A 21,614-nucleotide genomic window follows, 5' to 3' on the forward strand; every position below is an offset into this window, starting at 1 on the left:
GCCCGGCAAGAATGATATAGAGGTTGCAGGGGCATATAGCATAATGTATTTTCTTGGTACTATGGGCATGCCGGCATATGCACCCTTTGATACACTGTCTTCTAAAGTACTGCTGTGCAGCATCACAGGAGTCCAAAGTGTCGGTTCCATTACCAGACCAGCTTAAATAATCCATAGTTTGGTGGCTGGTGATGGACAATTTGTCAAACGATCTTGCTTATTATATGGGACACATTTCCTTAGTAAGAACAGATGCAATGTCTTTTGAATGGGAGGGCCCAGGTTGGAAAACAAATACACTCAAGGGAGATGGTCTCTCTCAGAGACTCTGCACTCCTCCAACTGGAGCAAGCGGACTGCCATTTTCAGGGCTCTCAAAACATTCAGAGAATCTATACGAGACAGGAATGCCCTAGTGAGATTGGAAAATATGGTAGTGGTTCCATATGTAAATCATCAGGGTGAAACCCATACCAAAGCACTGAGGTTGCCAGCCAGGCAGATAATGGCTTGGCAGAATTTTATTTGTTATCCCGAGTGCTACATACATGGGGTGGCACCAATAAAGCAGATTTCCTAAGCAGGTGCTTGCTTCAATCTCAGGAAATGCCATTGTCTCCTCTGACATTTGAGAAGATATGCAAAAAGTTTGGAACAGTGTTCTTAGATCTTTTGGCAATTCAAAGCAATTGAATGTTCGTTCAAGGTTCCAGGAAAAGGGGGCTGGGCTGTTTTTTTTTTTACCATCATTTTACCTCAGAAATCACTATACACTTTTCCTTTACATCCCTGATTACTGAACAAAATCAGAGAGCACTCACAAGGTCACTGTCATAGTCTTGTTTTGGCCAAGAAATTCATGATTTCCTCTTCTTCAGGCTCTGGCACTGGAACCCCCCTTGCATCTTCCTTTATCTCTATCCCCATTGCAAACTAGTACCTTTAATTTCCTCTTCAAAAATATTTGCAGCTTTCAGTTTGGAGATTAAAATAGAGGGGTTACAGAAGACAGGCATCTATCACAATTAGCCTACGCACTACAGAATTCCATAAAGCATTCCACTCTCAAAGCTTATTCCAAACATTGGTCTAGTTTCCAAGGGTGGTGTGACTAGAAATGTTTCTGCTTTATATTGTGATCTTTCAGAAATCTTGTCATTTCTGTGCGAAGGATTTAGAGAAAAGCCTTTCAGTTTCAAATGTCAGGCACCAGTGATCTGTAATTAGAGCCTTTAATTAACCTTGAGATAATTTAGGTGCAGGTAAGAGCTCAGCTTCACATCTTTGGAAAAAAATGTTCTTGGCTCATCCTCACATGACAACTCTGTGCAACTGCATAACAAAACTTGATGGGGCTCCCCTTCAAAGTACATGGAGGGGTCCCCACTGAAACAGCCAAATTACAAGTCTATTATAGCCTATGGAACTCGTAATACGGTGGGCGGGATATCCGTCACATTTGGGACGGAGTAATCCCCTCCGTCAAAGTCGTAATCAGGCCCTAAGGCCTTATTTTGAAATTTACATTTTTGGTGGGAATCACTTCTGTTATAATGATATGATAACTGGGAGCCCTGATGAGCAGAGTTCAGTCTATTACAGTCTTAAAGGACAGAGTGGTTTTGAGGTCAGATCCTGTCTTCCACCCTAAAGTCGTGACTCCTTTGTTTAGATTTCAGGAGTTTGTGTTGTCTGTTTTCGTCCCAGCTCCTACTACTCTGGAAGAGTACATCTTCTACATCTTTTTGTTGAAAGATAACTCTTTCCGTGTACCTTTAAAGAACCCAGGAGTTTAGGGAATCTGATCATCTCCTGAATTTGTATCTGCTGGTCAGGGGAAAAAGGCCTCACTCATGGCCATAAGTAAATGGATCAGATAAACGATTGGTATAGCATAATCATTTGTGGACTGACCTCTTCCTTAAGTAATCCAAGGAAGGTCAACAACGGGCTTGTCGCTTCATGGGCAGGAGTAAAGGATGTTCATTTAAGTCAGATTTGTAGAGCTATATATATTATCGGATATATTTGTCCAGCATTATAGGTTATATATTATAGGATACATTTGTCCAGCATTATAGTTTACAAGGAGCTGATGATGAGAACAAATCCTTTGGTGTCTGGTCTTGGGCTTAATTCTGTCTTGAATTATTCAAATAGCTCTGAAATAAATCACTGTATGCAGCAGGATCTCAGTGTGTGGACTTTTGTTTGTGAAACAAAGCCCAAGTGGATTGCTTGAGTATACATCATAGGTAAGGAGTGTTGTGAGGACATAGGATGTAGCGGTATTGTCAGAGATTACTTCCCAGTAAGCTTGATTACTCTTAGGCTTGAAGTCCTACAATCATTACAACCTGCCCATACCTCACTCTTCCTCGCTGCCGCTTGGGTAAGGCAGGAGGATGCTGGGTAAACCAAGTCGTTTATGGCACCCACTGGTGAATGGTGAATAGGCAGGAGTGTTTTAATCTGCCTGTCGTTGAAGTGGACTACTTTATATGTAATGACTGGTACAAGGACTTCAGGACTATAAGTATTGAAGATTAGTGGTAATTAATCTGGAACATCAGCCACCACCTTGAGACAACACCTTGCCTAATCTCTGCACTACAACTAGAGAGCGAGCACTTAATATAAAAGGGTCCAAGCAAGTGCAGCACCACCTCCTTGCCTACTCTGGCACTGTGCCCCTGAAAGCAGGGTGAGGTTTGGCGCAAACACTTCTGCGGCCCTCATTTCGCACTGGGAGTTGGGACCTCTCTCATCTTCCACACCCTCTCTGTCCCCGCTAGCCGGATTCCCTGAGGCGTCTTTCAGGCACTTGGCTGCACAGAGTGCAGTGCTTTAGGTGGTGCCTGTTGCATTATTTCAGGGCGGGCTCGTGCGGCAGGTGGCTCCTGCTCTTGTAAAAGTGTAAATCAAAGAACAGCAGACTTAATTAAAAGATAATTGCCAATTCTAGGAGAAAGAGTGCCATTTTGTGCTGGCCATACACCTGCTGGCTCACAAAGCTCAGTAAACAAACAACCACCTGAGTGAACAGGACCACAGTATCATAGAGGATGTCCCACTGGATGCTGTCACGTTATCACATTTTAATGCAGGTACAAATTTAGCTATGGGGAGATCCTCCAACAGCCAATGAGAGTGCCAAATTTCCCTTTGGCAAACATATACACTTGGCCTCCAATGAAATGCTGTACTCAAGGTGTCCAATGAAAAGGCAGAGCTGCACTATGAAGCTAGACCTAATGGGGCTCCACATTTATGTTAAGTTCAGGCTGAGGCAGATGTCAAAAGCTATCACTAGTGCTAAAATGCCCTTTCAGGTTAAACTCACTTAAAGTCAGCAAAGCAAAATAATAGGAGTAACACAATATTTGTTTAATGTCATTGTCTCTGTTGATGCTTCACTCGATGTGAACAGTGACATTTGCAGCCGTGGACAATGCATTGTGGGTCCATCAGTACTGGTTGGGCCCTCGATACTTGAGTAGTCCAGCGGTGTTGGAGCTTCTGTGTAAAGATCACATTGGAAATACAAAAGAAGCTGGATCTGCCCCTGTGACCTACCTCAAATAAAGGAAGTTCTAGCTCAACGGTTACACTAGCATACATATTCACAATGCAGTGAAAAACAAAGGAACTAGCCATTTTATAACTGGTTATTTGAAAAGTAGAGCCTACAGTTAATATGTAAACTTCTGGAAACACACGCCAAAAAAGAGAAACATCCTTCACATGCTAGAAGGAAAACACTAAAAAATCATTTTTGTGTCAGACTGCACATTTTGGTATACAATTATTATCAGCATGTGACATACGGAAATTACTTCATCAGCTTGATATTTTCTAGTAGGGGATATGTTTCTAAAAAACAGCTTTCCAAAGAGATGAAATTCAGAAATTGTAAACACGTCCTTCGTCTTTATTAGGCGAACTATATGCAAGGGGTCTCAATGTAAATATGAATTCTAAATTAAATGTGTTGCACTGGCGAAACAAAGTTACAGGCGTTTTCTTTGGTGTAATGGAAAGGCTGTTTAGTTTTATTTCAATAGAGACACTGGTGTTGTAAAGAAAAAAAAGTAGCGAAATGAACTTTGGTCGTAAACTGTCGCTGAACTCTGTCTTTGGTAACATGGTCTGTATTCCATTTCACGTACCAAAATGTTAATTCTTTAAAGGACCGCAGTGCTTACGTTTTTTACAGCAATTTAGGACAGATAATGCAATAACCTCTTTTTTTTTTTTTTTTAACTAGCACTGCCTTTTGTGCATTTCAGGACTGTTTTGACCAACAAAAAAAACTTTCTCCGATTAAAACAGAGACCGATGTCTACCATCTAGCTATGCCCACTCTCTTACCTTTTCATTAGAGCTTGCTCTGAGACAGCCTTAGTTTTCCCTGGGCCAACCAGTTGTAACAAAAAAAAATCACAAATAAATGAATAAAGAGCCCTTTTAATCCACTAGTCTGTTCAGCTGTCATTCACAATTTGCTTTCACCCACCACAATATACACCATGAAGCAAGAAGTCAGCCCGTTTCAAGCCATTTGCTCTTTAGCACTGTGAGTGATGACGTTATGCTTGTTATGTTATGTGTATTTGTAAAGTGCACTATCACTGGTGCTGAGCAACTGTGTGTGCCTAACCTTTCTATGGGAGGTCGGTTAGTTGAAAAGCTTCTTATGGAATGCAAGAAGAGGAGGAGGCTCTGATGTGGGGTGGGAGGTCATTCCACAGCCTGGGATCAATGTAAGAGAACACTCATCCTCCTCATCTGGATCTGTGTGCAAATAGGATGTGTGTGAGTGGGAGTCCTGTGGAGCAAAGGGGTCTGGGTGGCTGGTGGAAGGAGATGTTACTGCTCAGGTACAGGGAGTCTGTGTTGTGTAATGCTTTGAATGTGTGTGTGAAGAGTCTGACTTGAGTGCGTTTGTGTATTGGGCGGCTAGTGTAGTTTCATGAGGAATAGTGTGATATGAGTTCTGTGTAGGAGTTTGAGGATGAGTCTGACTGCCGAGTTCTGGATGATCTGTAGACATCTAGTGAGTTGCTTGGTGATCCCAGCGTAGAGGGTGTTGATCTCCAACTTGTTGGTGACTAGAGCATGAGTGACAATTCTTCTAGTGTTGCTTAGAAGCAATTTGAAGATCTTCCTCAGCATCTTCAGGGTGTGAAAGCAGGATGCTATGACAGCGGTGACTTGTGCAGTCATATCCATTTCCTGTTGATGATTATCTAGAGGTTCCTGGCATGGGTTCTAGGTGTGGGTCCGGGTTAAGCTGTTCACCAGTGGGAGTACTATGGTGATGAGTTCTTGGTGAAGGTCACTACTTCTGTCTTGTTAGTGCTGAGCTTAAAAAAGTTTAACTTGTTTCTTGTAGTAGGGGAGGGAGTATGAGTTGTGGAGTATAGTTTGTGTGTCGTCTGCGTAGGAGAGGATGATGATGTGTGTGCACAAATGATGTTAGCCAGAGGGATCATGTATACATACAAGAGTGTGGAGCTGATCGATGAACTTTGATGCACTCTGCAGATGAGTTTGCAGGCTTCCGAGGAGTGAGGTGCCAGGCTGACACCTTGTGTTCTATCGATTAAGGAGGCGCAGATCCAGCAGAGATCAGGTCCTTGGATACCAATCTCATACAGAGACCTGATGTGGATGGGGTATGAGACTGATGATGTTCTGCTTGATCACATGGGCACATCCATCTGAAAAGAAGAGCACTTCAGTGCTACAGCGAGTACGCTGGTGGGCCAGTCCTTCACTTTGCCAATACTTTTTTCTTTCCATTTTTTGCCTTTTCTGTGTGTTTATTCTAGGTCTTCAGGTTACAATAGTTCAAAGGAAATGCTTTGTTTTCTTTGGGTCATTAACAATCATATTTTTCTGTGATGTGAATTAAAGTGTCTATACCTGTTCTACATACACCAGTGCTCCACTACCCGTACTGTCTTATCAAAATGATATGAATGGTTATTCCTTTTTTTATTTGTTTTTATTGTAGTTAAGTTGCCACCACGTTTAAATGTTGGCATGTTTGTGGCATATGCTCACAATAAAAGAATTAGTAAATAAGTTAACCATCAAACAAACTTGTCAAGGTCAGCTCTACTGTCGTTGCCAATTCTTACTCAATAATGATGAGAACAAGTCAATCTCCTGCCTTTCCAGTGTATGTAATATAAAATACTGTGGCTATGACTAGGATTTCTTGTTCAGTTTATGAACATTGCAGCCGATTCACACTCCTGCTGGTCAATCTACTCCTGTAGTACTCTTTTACATACTATGAAACGCCCTCTAAAAAATTAAAAAGGGAATAAAGTAGGAATATTCAGGTAATATTTAAATACAATTAGGACAAGCAAAGACTGTGCCATCTTTGCACTTTTATTAATAGGGAGTTGGACATTTTAGGTACAATTCACAGTGGCATAAAGTATGTAAAACAGAACTCCACTAGTATCACTTCCATTACTCAATATTTTATGAATACATCCCAATATGTTGACAAATGTGAGTAAAGTTTATTTTATGCTTTTTAAACTAATCGGAGAGTAACAGGCCTGCTTAAATCTGTTATATTCACATATGTTGCAAAGGCTGGAAAGCAAGGTATGACCTTTCATTCTCTAACTAAAAGAAGGACAGCAAGCTTGGCCCCAGTGTAAGTCTGTGGATGTGTCAAAGAATGCAAAACCATGAATGACTTTACTGATCATATTTAGAAGAATCATATTCTAGGATTTGTTCTTCATTTTAATCTTGCATTTCAGGTTATCTGTATTCTCTGCAGTCCACAGACAGAGGAAATCAACATAGCGATAACCAGATCATGTTTCATGAACTGTGCAAGCGTGGCAATAATTCCAGCTACAATTCTGTCAAGTAAAAATTACGCTACCTCTCTCATGGATTCCAGCTCCCGCTGCTTCTTCTCATTTTCTATCTGGAGTTCCAGCATTCGTCGATCTAGTTCCTCTTGCTCAGCTTGCAATCTACGACGCTTCTCTCGCCTCTTCTGACGTGCCTCCTTGTGGGGTGGAGCAGAGCCTGATCGCCTTAGATTCAAAGTAGACTGAATGGCTGTTGAGAATTTAACATGAATGAAAAAAAAATAATCAACATGAAAAATGTAAGCTTAAATAAAGAACTCATTGCACTCCTGATGTTAATTCATAGTAAGGGTGGGAGCCCTTAATTCAGTGTAGTGTAATCACACAGAATTACCTAAGAATTCCATGAGTTTACCCATAATTATGCATAACTGAGCTCAACATTATTTCTTAGCACAAAAATGCCTCATTGCTTTCAAAATGGGTGCAAGAATGAATTTTGTGATAAATGCAACAGAACACGAATAGCAAGTAGCTGTTTGAGCTTGCTAAATGTTCACTTGGGCTAAAATGTTTCCCCAACTTACTCTTGGCATTTAGCACTATTTGCATCCAAAATGGGTGCAAGGATGCATTTTGCTCTAAGAAATAGTGCTAAATACAGTGGCTGTCAAGCTGGCTAAATGTGCTCTTGCAGGGTCTTCCCTGAAGGGAAGCACATAATCCACACTGCTTCCTCTTAGCAATTCATGTTTCGTCTCGCTAACAAATATATACCTACAACTCAGGGCAAAGGCAATGTTAAACTCAGAAGTGTAGGTAGGGGATCTGTAAGGATTGGGACAACGCAGACATCACAGGTTAACAATTGAAGATTTACCTAAATGCCACTCTTCCTTGATCTAGACTTTATGTAATGAAGAGGCCCTATGCAGTAAAAGGCTGTCACCATCAATCTATGACAGGTGCTGCGGTGTCCAACTAATGGAAGCTTGTGCGGTAAGCAAAAGCTAACTAACAGTAACAATGTAGTCAAGCAGGAAAATATCAAATATTTATTATACACAGTGCATGCAAAACCAATAAAGACCACTTGAGGTTCGACGTCAGTAATCAATTGAAAAAACATTGGAGAACCACAAAAAGAGCCTATTAAAGTGTAGTTGCTATAGCTCCACACCACTTTTGTTATTCTGTGGAGTCATTTTGTTGTAGGAAAATCCCAAAATTCCAGTGGGATTTAAAATTTCAGGAATCAATGCCCTTCGAGGTTGAAGAATCTTTGGACCCAGTAAGTTGTGTAGAAGAACCACTAACACAATTTCAATGCAAACCCAATTAACTTAAACATCAAGAGCAATGTAGCCACGGAAGGAAAACTCCTATCTGAAAGAAGATTGAGGAATTTATTACAAAGTCAAGCTCAGTCATATCGACAATTAGCAAGACCAAGTTATAAAGATAAATAATCACCAAGGTTTGCCCAAGGAGAAAAAATAAATTTAGACGGACTAGCACTAACAAAACCAAGCATTCAAGAAGGACAATACATATCTTCAAGAGAAATATTTAAGGTACAGAAGTAAGTCATTGCTCAGGATTAGCAATCATCAGTTAATTCAGAGTCATAATTTAAGATGGGCCTGCAGCAACCCTACAACTATCTAAATCAGAGAAATACAAGTGTTGGGTGAAACACATGCAAACAAAAGACAAAAAGCACAAAAAAGGGCAAAAATAATTTGGAAAAAGATAATCTCGGACTGCAAGTTACTAGCTAAGGTGGGCAAAAGGTAGGTGAAAAGGGCAACATACAGCATGTCAGAAGCTCAATCCAGAGTCTTTTGAACAGGATTAATTAAAAGTTTCTAAGTCTCAGGGGTACACCTCAAAAGGGCAAATCAGAGAGGAAGATACTCTAAAGGGCCCAGCATATGGGGACTTTTTTCCAGCAAAGCACCTGGGGCGGGAATGTGGAAACATCTGATCAAAGTCCAACTGGTCAACTGTATATTAAATTTCATAAAGCATTCTGATTTGACAAAGGTATCAGCCCTATTTACGTTGAAGGGGCATCATCCACTAGAAATCACACAACTCCAATCTGCAACATCTACATCCTTCCCAAGTCTGTCATAGGAACATCTTCCATCTGTGTGACACTACGCAAGTTTGAAACAACTGTATAGAATGGCAGTCCATGTTCCACAATATTCTGTGCTCAAGGACAATATGAGACATTCTCTCCATGTCTAAACAATAGGGCCTATCACTAAAGTCTAGTCTTCTCATAGGAACGAAGTCTGAAGAAAGCTCACGTCAAGGAATGAATCAGCATTTCATGCAGAGTCACGAAATACAAATTTTAACATGCCTCACTTAGGCCAACACAAAAGAATTACAGCGATACATTCAATTAATACGTTTTAATAAAGCACATATAATATGCATACTTATGAACTCAGAATTAATACTACTTCATTAATACTGATAATTTTTTTCATTTTAAACAGGACAGCTTTGTTAATGGATTTCATTAGGTATAACAGTGCATTTCTCTCATTTTTGCATGCATTTTTAATTCATTAATCATTAGAAATTCAATATCGGTTCAATGTATTCTGTTAGTCTAGAGTCTAAACTACATTATAATATCACTTTAATCCTTCTAGTATGTGATTTAATTCAAATACCACCTAAGTCAAATTCTACAATATAAACCAATGAACATTAATAAAAACATTCCAGTGCAATTTCTACGTTTAAACCATTAGTGCTTTGATTAACATAAGATATTCTGAAGAATTTTGTGACATGAGGGACACTACTAAAATTTAGACTACATCAGCCTCCCCTGCCCTTTGGTGACGAATTACACCATCACAAAGTATTCCCATTCTCATTTCCAATGAGACAGCTCAAAACTTTAGAGGTCTATTTCAGGTAAGATCTTCTGAAACTCTAACTGCTTTGATGTTACTGTAACGCAAACTTCTCCTAGTCTCCATTTAAACCACCTCTTTTCTCTATTTACTCTTGGCTCTTTTCTCTTACAGCTTCTTGTATAGTTTTTAAATGCCAACTGCAACTACGGCAAACAAGACTACAACCAATAAGGATCTCAAAATGGTTCGCATAATACCTATTCCCAGAGTTCCAAACCACCTTCCAACGGCTGAAAAAACACTACCTATTGGTCCCATGCACCTTTTGCTGTCAATCCTTTCAGGTCCAGTCTGAAGTCAGTCATGTTTGCAATGTACTTTCTTATCTCCTTGCTATAATCAAGTATATATGTGCAGGATTGTCGCACATGTAATATTTTGCAAACTTTGCCTTCTTTTGCAAGGAGCATGTCTAGCACAAAAGGATTATTCAAAACCATTGATTTCACAGCAACCCTTTCTGTGTCCATTAACAATATGGCACCTGCAGTGTCTGTAGATAACTCACCTACTATTGTTGACAACTTTCTAATCTTGGGGTCATTCAAGATCACAACTACTGATGGAATTATGGCACCAAAAATATATCCTACAATCTGTGAAGCACTAGCTCCACTTTTGACTCTGAACTTTGATTTATCACTCAATACTGGGTCATTAAAATGGTCCACAAGATGAATGTTTGGGAAAACTACTCCCAGGTAACATGTACCATACCAGGCTTTCAGCAGCTCGTAATAGGCATTATTTCCACATATGAAATAAACACCTTGTATTGTGGGATCTTGGCGTTCAGCATGAAGGTCCAAACCCCCCTAAACAAAAACAGATGTCTACACTCACTAGTGCCTACAAAATGTGTGCCAGTGTTTGAGATATATATATATAGCTTCCCTACATGTTGCCAATCTATAGCTGGGAATCCTTGATTTCCAGCCACTGAATGTGTTGCACTTTTTTCCCAATTTTGTAAAACTACTCCTTTTTCAATCTTGGCTTGAATTGCTCTTCTCTCTTCAACTTGTCCAATTAACTCTTTTTCTACTGGGCTAAGAATGCTGGCACATCCTTCTTGTGTGCATATAATGTTCCAAATGTTAATGTAGGTTCAAAGAAACCTCCCACTGTGTCAATGTTTTTGTTTTTGCAATGTTACACAAGTGTTACATGACGGGGACAATGGAAAACACCAAATCATAATTGAAACAGAAGCACTGATAATACTCCTGCTGATAAAACAATGTTGTTAGAAATAGAGTTCCTGGTTGGCTAGGGAAGGCACCTCAGCCAGGCAGTAGCCACCCCTCCAGTCAAGGCAAGGGAGCTACACACAAAATAAATTCTGCTCACCTCCTTGGTAGCATGGCACAAGCAGCCAGGCTTACCCCTGAGGCAATGTGTACAGCATTTGCCCAAAACGCAGAACCCAATGAAACAATAAATACACCACAAAGAAATCTCCACAGCAAGTAATATAAAAATAAACTGTATTGCATTAACACAAAACATCAGAGACCATAACTCCATAAAACAATAATACTTTGCCAAGCAGGCAGTTGTCAAACTATCATCATGATGAGTGCAACTAAAAATAAATACTCGCACAATGCACGTCATACAAAACATTACGCTCCCCCTGTAGGTAGGTTCTGAATATATATCTATGTCACCCAAATATGGCAGCACGAGACAGTACATAAATCAGGTCCTAAGACAAATATCCAGAAACAATGAGGGCAGAAATCCTGTAGTGAAGATGCAGCATCAACAAGAATCACCACAAGCACCTTGCACACAAAGTTTGCAACGCGCCTGCACTTCTTGTGCAAGATATACCACGCAAGTCACAGAGTCACCTGTGCTTTCTCCATTCGAGGGGTGGTGAATACAAACCCTCCCAGTTTAGTAAAGGAGCTCCCATGCTCCTAATATAGTAAATTTTCTTCTGCTCAGAGAAGCAGTAAAACACCACCACGGTGACACAGATCATCCAGCTATCACCAACACCACTGCCTCTAAGAGACAGGATATGACCCTCCTGGGACATGAAGCCCAGTACTCTCATCCAGTCGCCGAACTCTTTTATTAATAGGGTGACTGCCCACTAGCACCCAGTGCAGCCACTGATGCTCCGGTGCGCTCCCTGCCCCTAGGAGTGGTCTCCTCTCAGCTGGACAGACACACTCCTAGGGACACATGGCCCATCCCCCTCTTAGGATGGGCAGGGCCACCTCCAACAATCACACAGAGCAGCAGCAGGGCTCCTTTCCATACCTGCTCCTGTCATGCTACTCCTCTTCGCTGGAGGACCTTCCTTCTGCCGGAGGCTCGGGCCACGACGGTGAAGGATTGTGCGCTCTCTCTGTGCTCCCCCTCGGGCACCATGGGAAAATAACTACGGAAATCCTTCCTCTCCCCAGCTCCTGCACGGGGGGAATGGCACAAAGGAGGGGGAGGAGAGGGGCACCACCATAGCACTGGGCAGAGTGCTCTCCAAGTAGTACTCCTGGGTAGCAGCGCTCACTGCACGTTGGGAGCCATAAAGGAGAATCCGGCAGTGCTCTCCCAGCCTTCCTAAAGCAGTGCACTCAACGCTCAAAAGTTGGGGGAAACAGGACACACCGCCCAGCCCTTGGAGATCACTGGGGGAACACAGGACAGAGGTCAAGCAACAGGCCAGCACACCAGGGTCCCTGCAGAGTAAGTGGCAGTCCTTCTTGCGGCTCAGCAGGCCCCAGGTCAGTCCAGTGGAGGTTCCTTGCAGCATAACAGTCCTCCTCCAGCAGCATCTAGTTCCAGTTCCATGCAGTGTTTAAAAACATGTGGTACAACCCTTGTACTTATACCCTTTTTGTCTTTGATCTCAGGGGGCACTTCAAAAGACCTTCAGAAGTGCCCAAAACACCCCTTTAACCCCAGCACTAGCTCCAAACATCAGTAGGGGGTGAACGAGCCCTTTGTGTGAGGGCAGGCCTCACCTCTCCCATCCAGGAAGACCATTCAGTATGCAGATGTAATCTTATCACACCTCCACCCTCCCTGTGTGATGGCTGTTTACAAAGTAAGCACAATGCCCAGATGTCACTCTACCCCAGACGTGGATTGGACTCAGGCTGCAAAGCACAAAAGTGCACAGAGAAACGCCCACTTTCTAAAAGTGGCATTTCTACAATAATAATAAAAAATACACTTACACCAATAAGCAGCATTTCTCACTATCATTCCATACATACCGAGCAGAAAAAAACACTTAGATATAGGCAAGGGCATTCCTAATGTAATCCTATGAGAGGGGCAGCACCCACAGCAGTGAGAAACCAAATAGCCTGTTTGTCACTACTAGGACATGCCACACAATGAATGCATATCCTACCTCTTGCCTACCTTAGGGTCCCCTACATGTAGCAAGTGGGGAGTTTCAGGCCTGGCAAGTAAATTTACATGCCAAGCCAATGTGGCAGTAAACTGCGCACACAGGCCCTGCAGTGTCAGGCCTGAGACAGGTTTGAAAGACTACTTCTGTAGATGGTGCAAGCTGTGCTGAATGCCCACTAGCAGCATTTAATTTACAGGCCTTGGGTCTAAAGGACACCACTGTAAAGGGGCCTACAGGTAAATTAAATATGCCAATTAGGCGTAAGTCAATCATACCAAGTTTAGAAGGGAGAGAACATACACTTTAGCACTGATCAGAAGGAATAAAGTGCCCAGAGGCCTGAAGCCAACAAAAAGAAGTCAGAAAAACAGGAGAAGGAAGGCAAACAGTTTGGGAATGACCTTGCAAAAAGGGCAAGGCCCCCCAAATGTTAACAACAGACAACAGGAAATCCCATTGGTTAGGGGTAGACTATGGTATGTGATTCCCTTGCTTACTGATGAAGGCAACTGTGTGCATACATAGCAATCTCTAGCTTCCATGGTAACTACATATTCATACAAGAGCTTATGATACACATTTGCTGATAAAATCACCTTTGGAACCACCAGTGTGTAAATACTTCTTATCATTGTAAAGTGGACTCTGATCCGAAAAAGGATTTGCTAAATTCAGGACAAGTGTGGGTGCAATCTTTTTTTTAATCATTTACTATGGGCAAACTCAAACCTATGAGAAATAATAGAACCGTGATAACTGTCACTACTGCTAAACCTTTGCATATGCTTCTACACCTACTGTGATTCAAATCCATGAGTTCTCCAATCCCAGACCAAGGCCTTTATTACGAGTGTGGCAGTCTTAAGGCCGCCACACTCTTGTTGGCGGGAAGACCGCCGCCAAAGTGGTCTGAACTCCACGTTACAACCGTGGCGAAAGCGCCACGGTCGGCCCGCCGGCACCACCTGGGGATTACAACTCCTGTGTCTGCCAGCTTTTGCATGTCGGTTCCACATCCATGCAGAGGTGGGGTGCCGGGGGCCACATAGGGGACCCTGCACTGCCCATGCACTTAGCATGGGCGGTGCAGGGGCCCCATGGACAGCCCCATCACGCTTTTCACTGCCTGATGGAATCAATGCTGTGGTGAGTTTCCAGCTGAGCCAGCGGGCGTCTGGCCCAGTGGGAAACTCATAATAGGGCCAGCAGGTGGAAGCCCGGAGTGGCGGTCTTCCGACCCAAAGAGTTTGGCGCGCAGCCTCTGCCATCCACCAAACTCAAAATGAGGCCCCAAATGTCTGAATTAAAAAATCAAATAAAAAATAAAACAATGCAAAGCAGCTTTATACATAGCTGTCTCTTTTCAGTCCTTTTTATTAGTGAGCAAAGCAAAAATCAAGAGTAATGTCTCTAGAAATGAAATTATTCACAAACTTCCTTGATCTTCTAGAAAGTTCATCAATAATCTCCTCTATTTCCAAATGTTCAAACGCTTTAACTAAAAGTTAAAATGTCTCAAATAAAGGCACAGTTTGTAATCACCGATAATCACTTCCAAAATCCAATGTCTTTGTTCATCAAGTGGCAATGAGATTTCAAAACTCAGCTCCAAAGCAATTTCAATCTAAAGAATGTTGAACTGGATTCTAATTCTTAGAACAAAAGGTAACAAACTCCTGTTCCCAGCCATCAGCAGAAAAATATGTCCATTCAGGTGCTGAGTTCTTTCACCTTGGCACTCTTTTTCTCTTTGACCTTCTGTTTACTCGAATCCCAGCATCACTGTCATTATAACTTGACACTTCAGTTTTTTTGTTAAGAGTCAAAGGTTCTTTACAGCAGGCACAGTTTTCTCTTTAGGTCAATTGTCTCCTGGAACAGCCCTAGCACTTACAGCAATTCGTCCTTCATCAGCTTCTGAGCTAGCTTGAGTCAACTGATTCCGTCTCAACACTTCTGCACCATTCACTGTTGTTGACTCACTCAGAACCCCATAAGACCTTGCTGTAGCAGCCACTTGTCCAGTCCCAACAGCTTTCCTAACCTGATCAGTCTCACCCACTGTAACCAAACCTTTTGGAACAGGTGCTGTTTCATCTAGGGGACCTGGAACTTTAGGGGTGTGGCTCGCATGCACCCAGTTCGGAAGACCAGCACACTTCACAACTGTAGTGATTACTAGGATCACCTAGTGAGGGCCCTTCTTGCCCGGTTCCAGGCATGTTTTCCTTACACGTTTCTTAACCACAACCCAGTTGCCGGGACACAAGTCATGACACAGTTCCTGCTGTGGCTGTACAATAGCCTCTCCAACCTGATGAGACAAAGAACACACTATGTCAGCCAGTCCTTTGCAATAATCCAGCACTAAGTCATCTGTAATGTTCACAAGTGTATTTGCCGGCACTGCTGGCAATCTCATGGCTCTCTGCTCATTTCAGTGTTGTAGACGCGCATACTTTCGTCAATCTGGACTTCACACTTCCAATAATCTGCCCTACCAGCCCTGGAGCTTCTGCTCTATAGCTGCAATGCAGTCTTTCCTCATCTTGTAATGCTGCACACAACATTTTTAGAACCTCACTGTTGAGATGAGTTCCTCGTCTGATTCTTGAGAAGTCGGAAAGCCAAAACGAGGCACCAACTTTCTAAGTAACAGCTTTGCTACTATGTGAATAGCATTTCTCCTAGTGAGATAAGCTTTGACCCAGGGAGGGAAAACGCATGCAGTGACTAAGACATATCTCGATCCATTGCAAACTGGCAGCTTGATAAAATCCAGCTGCATTCTGTTTATGGTCCTCCTGATCTACCAATATGAGTCAGTATAAAAACTGTGTGCTTTACTACGTTCAACTGCTGACATGCAACACATCTGTCACGTGGCTTCAGCAATCACTCTGAATCTAGAGTTCAACCATGTTTGTCTGAATGTTCTGATCATTGAGTCTATACCTATGTGTGCTTGTCCATGCCATAGGGGATAAACTGTTGGGCAACACTAATCTTATCGCTTGAAACCCACAAAAACATCATCTTCATTCCTCTAAACACATCCTGCTCTAGTCCAACTTTGCTGTTCTCCTTTTGAGACTTCTTCCTGTAATCTCTTCACACTTCCTCCCATGTAGCAACAGTAGTCAATAAGCCATTTTGACTTGTCTCATCTTGTGTATCACTGACCCACTCTCCATTGAAGGTGGTACAACTAATAGTGAAATATCTGGCAACTTCATCTGCATAAGTATTTCCTACGGTAGCATAATCAGTAGATTTTCCATGTGCCATGCATTTTTTAACAGAAATCTTTGCAGGCAACTGTAATGCATTCAACAGATTGTAAATATTGTCACCTTTTTGGGTAGGGGAGGCAGAAGAGGCCATAAAACCTCTCTGGAACCACAACTGTCCAAAATAATGAACACCACCAAAACAGTAAGAAGTGTCACTTTAAGCTCTTCATAAACACAGCATGCTCAGGAAGAGCGACTAATTCGGCTACTTGGGCTCAAAAGACTCCTTGAACCCAGGAGGCTTCCATCACACCTGAGACTGTGCAAGATGGTACCCCACTCTCAGGGTACCATTTTGATCTCTTAAACAGGTGCCAACAACAACCATGACAGTCATTTTCATCTAAGGGGACATCTCAAATATCAGACCTTGGTTTGGTGGACAATTCAGTCACATCGAGACAGTCATGCTCAACCTCATCTTCACGGTCACTTGCATTTTCAACAGGATCAGACATCAGAGTAGCAGGGTTCAAGGCAGAGGATCTCCTGATATTTACATTAAAATAAGCAAGTATAATTTGTTTGTAAGATATTGGGTTTTGGTACGGGTCAACAAACTTTCCACTGAGTGGGGAATAAAAATGTTCAGTTGGTGTCCCAAAACAATGCTGATGCTAAGAGCTGCAACAGCTCTTGAATAACCAGGTAGCTCTGATGCTACAGGATCAAGTGTAGCTGAAATATAGCCAACAGGCTTGTTCGCATTTCCATGCAGCTGTGTCAAAAATGAGAGAGCACATCCTCTCTCACAGCAAAATAAATAAAAACATCTGTTATAATCGGGCATTCTTAGAGCTGGGGCTCCGCATAGGCTCCCTCTCAGCTCAGTGAAGGCACATATGCAATTGTCATCCAATGGTACCGGAGAGGACCCATCTTTGTGTGTTTGTAAAGGCTTGGCCAAACGGGAAAAGTTTGGTATCCACAGATGAAAGTAGCTAACCATTCCCAGAAACATTTAGACTTCTTTCTGTGTTACAGGGGGGATTCATTTTCATGACTGTTGAGATTTTTCTCGTGACATTTTTCTCACACCTTTCTCAGTGTGGAGACCTAAATACACAACTTCTTTCTTGCAACGCTGTAATTCTACAGGACAACCTTTATGTCCATGTTCTCCTAAATGATTCAAGAGAGCAATTGTATCTCACCTGCATAGTTCTCAGGTATTTGACGTGTAACAGATCATCTACATACTGGACTAAGACTGAATGGTAGGGCATTTTAAGGGACTCCAGATTTTTTTTCGAGATCTGGTTGAAAATGGATGGTGACTCAGTATACCCTTGTGGAGTTGGACATCATGCCAAAACATGACTCTCGATTTGAAAGCAAAAAGGAATTGGATTTCCTTAAGCAACAGTATGGAGAAGAAAGCCTAGCAAAAGTCAGTCACATGAAATCATTCTGTTTCATATGGGATCTGAACTAAAATTACTGCTAAATTTGGTACCATTGGACAAACTGGAATGACAATCTCGTTCAAGTTTCTCAAATCTTGGGCTAGACAGTACTTTCCATTGGGCTTCTGCAATCCTACAATGGGTGAGTCAGACAGACTTCCTAAAATCTCTAAGATACCTTGTTCAATCAGACAATTAATCAAACGGGTTATAACAGCAATTGTCTCTGGTGAAATATTATTCAGGGGTCTTTTTGGATAGACTGCATTTGGCTTCACTGTTATTTTAATAGGCTCAACTCCTTTGCTGAGTCCTATCTCTTTTCCTGGTTAATCCCAAACTTTAGATGTCACGGTTTCTTTTAACTTTTTGGGCAATTCATTACATATCAGCATTGGGTACAATGTGATACTCAAGTACTGCTCTATAATTTTACAGGGCACATCTTCCTCATTTGTCTGAATCGCTATTCCTTGGGGTGTGCAGCTAATGGAGCAATTTAGCATACACAACAGATCACATCCTAGCCAGCTTACGGGACATGAATCACAAGCAACAAATTGGTGCTCATCTTCAAATTAACCTATTTTTACAGGGACATAATCTGTTGGAGGGTTTATCAATTGCTTATTTGTGACTCCGCCACCTGGATTCTCTTTTGTGATAGGGGTAAATTCAGCAATTCAGCTGTTCTGACAGTGGAACATGTAGCTACTGTGTCAACCAAAAATGACACATCATGGCCCCCAACATTGGCATTTACATATAGACCACATTGATCTACTTCTAAGGATGTGTGCAGCATGCAATCCTCATCATCCTAGCTATCAGTGTGGAGAATTTCTGAAAATTCCTCATCATTCAGGTCTAATCAGGGAATTTGTGGTGCCCTCTGTTTCATGTTTGCATTTGTCATCCGATTCATTTTTTGTTGGGGAACATTCATTTGCTGTTGTGTCATCGGGGCTTTTGGTACCTGCATCTGCTGTCCTGGGGGCATATTCACATATTGCACTTGGCGTCTTTGAACTCGCTGAACTTGAACTTGATTACTGCCTTGTACCTGAGCAACTGCAGCATTCTGCACTTGATTATTCACATTACTATATGGACACTCCTGTTGCCAATGACCCAAATTTCCGCACATATTGCACGGATTTGTTCTCTTCAAAGCCTGGACATCAAGAACACCTCCATTTTGATCTAATTGAATACCACGTCGTCTATCTCAAGAGATAACAACATTTATCACTTGCTTTTATACTCCTTGCCTCACACTAGTATTCACCATCACCTGCAGAGTCTGATTTGCTTTCTGTGCTGCTTTAAATTGCAAGACCATAACTTTCTCTTTCAACTTATTCTCCTTCAGTTCTAACTAGTCACTACAATATTGTGCATAACACAATTTCCTTAATTGGTTTATTCTGCCAACACATCAGGTGCTGCTCAATCATTTCACTTATCTCTGGCTTCAATCTCTGCACAGATCTGAACACAAAGTGACCTATATCTTTAGTTTCTATATTCTCAGTACCACTGTGATGTTTGAAAGCTTGCAACAATCTCTCATGGTGAGCAACTCCTTTGGATACTACGCTCTCCTGTCAATTGTCAGCCAATCACTATCTGTTGGGGGCATTCTATTCTTCAGGGACTTAATCACTTTAATACTTTTTCATCACCTCCTCAGATGGTGCACCTGTTACCAGATCTCTTCGAGGTTCACCAACAGGACAATCAACATGCACTTTACACGCAATCCATACATCAGTCGGAACCACAATGTCGAATAGCATGTTCAAGTCTTCCCACAGGCATTTTGAAAGTTTCACAAATCTCTTGTTTGCTTGTACCATTCCACAGGCTTTTCGCTCAATCTTGGGTAATCATTGGGGAATGACAATATATTGCTCCCACTCCAGGGTACATGGACATAACTTTCACCTACTACTTCTCTTGAGGGCGTCATTTTCACATTGTCCTTGGCTTCCTTCTGATCTTGTTTCTTTTCCCATCTACCTTCCCACTTATCTAAAGCTCCCCATGTTTGAATGTATGCAATAAATTCCTTAATGTGCAATTTCATTCCAGATCTCAGGTTAACTATGTATTTTGAACTGAACTCTAATCTGCAACTTCTCTTTAAGGGTTTTGATTTTTCTAAATCCGCATCATAATTTTCGGCCACTTCAGGTAATCTCTCATAAGCTTGTTCTACACGTTGTGTAACATCTTTGCACATGAACCATAGTTAATCTTCTGTGGAAGTTTCCAATTGAGCTGAAGCTAACATTCCTAAAAACATTTCATTTCATTCTAATTCTAATCTGGGCCATTTACCAATCTATCTCTCTCGGGTGTTTCTCCTATTCTAGTATTACAATTGATCACACTACTCGCACCTTGAGGACTCAAATTATTTAATCAATCTGTCGGCTATTGTGCTGTGAAACCTTGCAAACTGATATTATTTCTCTGAAATACTTCAATGTACATTTGGGATCTGGTCAGGTTTGGGCATACAATGAGGTAGGGCTCTCTGAGGAAACCTCGCATCAGGAATAAGTCTTGCTTAATTTAACATCGGGTTAGGTTCTGCAATTTGTGTAGAGGACAAAGGTGGAACTCAAGAAGCTGTTCTCACCATCTTTGAGTTGTTTGACCCAGAGGATTTGTTTGATGTCATTCCTGTACTCTCTGATGTTAACACAGTACTGAAACCTTGTCCTCTCTGACTCGGGGTAACATTTGGCATTGACTGAACTGGACTAAACACAGGCACAGGCTGATTGAGGGTACAATTTTGCACAGGCAGATTCAAATAAGGGGGCTGTACTGTCTGACTCACATTAGGACTTGGAACAACTTGATTTACAACTGGACTTGGTACGAGCTGAACTGTGTGGATACACCACAGGCACTTGTGTCACTAAACATGCAAGTGTACCTGACACTATTTGATTTGTGGTCTGTGCAACTGCAGCAGTTGGCACATTCAGGGTTACGTTGTGTGCTGCCTTACTTCTCACTCCTACCTCAACTGAATGATACGGAGGCAGAAGATTCATCAGGATCTGATTTATAAACTTGTAATTTGAATCACTGTCACACATTACTGTCTTTTTATTCTCAGCTTCTATTGCCTGTTCTGCCTTTTCGGATTTCTTTTTAGTCTTGGGTTTTGTGCTTTTGTCACCTTCCTTTGAAATAGCTGAAAACATTCTGACTCCATCTAATTTAGCTGCTCTCCACATTTTCTGTTCTGCATCCCATCTAGCCTCTGAAAGTGTCTTAATTGATTTTGGCATTCTATTCTCGTATTTACCTGACATTCATTCAAGGGCAATACGTTCCTAAATACTAAGGGCTTCAAATTGTACAGGTCTTGGAGGCGGTTTCACTTCATACATTATTCACCTCAAATTGTCTAAAATTCTCAAATTAAATGTTCCATGAAGGTGAAATGCTAAAGCACTGTAATTTTCAGTAATTGTGCACTATTGTTCGACCCAAGTACATGCATAAAGACGTTTGACAGACAACACAATATACTTTGGAGTACCTTCTGGTAGCATTTCTATACCCTCTCACTGGAACAAATACATCTCATCCTAACACACTTTTAATTGCCCTAAAAATGTAATTTTTGGTTAATTTTAATCAATTACAATAACTTTTGATTGAATCAAGAAACAACTTCAATCCCCAAATCCTTTACTCTTGACGTTCTCAACCAATAG

At 41.7% G+C, this 21,614-nt stretch overlaps 1 protein-coding gene across 1 annotated transcript in view; it reads right to left on the reverse strand.

Annotated features, from left to right (window-relative positions):
• Positions 1-21,614, reverse strand: part of SWAP70 (switching B cell complex subunit SWAP70) — a 361,445-nt gene that overhangs the window by 108,286 nt on the left and 231,545 nt on the right. Inside the window, exon 7 of the mRNA XM_069223626.1 lies at positions 6,920-7,101. Within this exon, the coding sequence (XP_069079727.1) occupies positions 6,920-7,101 (182 nt within the window). The remainder of the gene's footprint in view (positions 1-6,919; positions 7,102-21,614) is intronic.

This window comes from Pleurodeles waltl, chromosome 3_1, assembly GCF_031143425.1.
Source record: "Pleurodeles waltl isolate 20211129_DDA chromosome 3_1, aPleWal1.hap1.20221129, whole genome shotgun sequence".
Lineage (NCBI taxonomy): Eukaryota > Metazoa > Chordata > Amphibia > Caudata > Salamandridae > Pleurodeles > Pleurodeles waltl.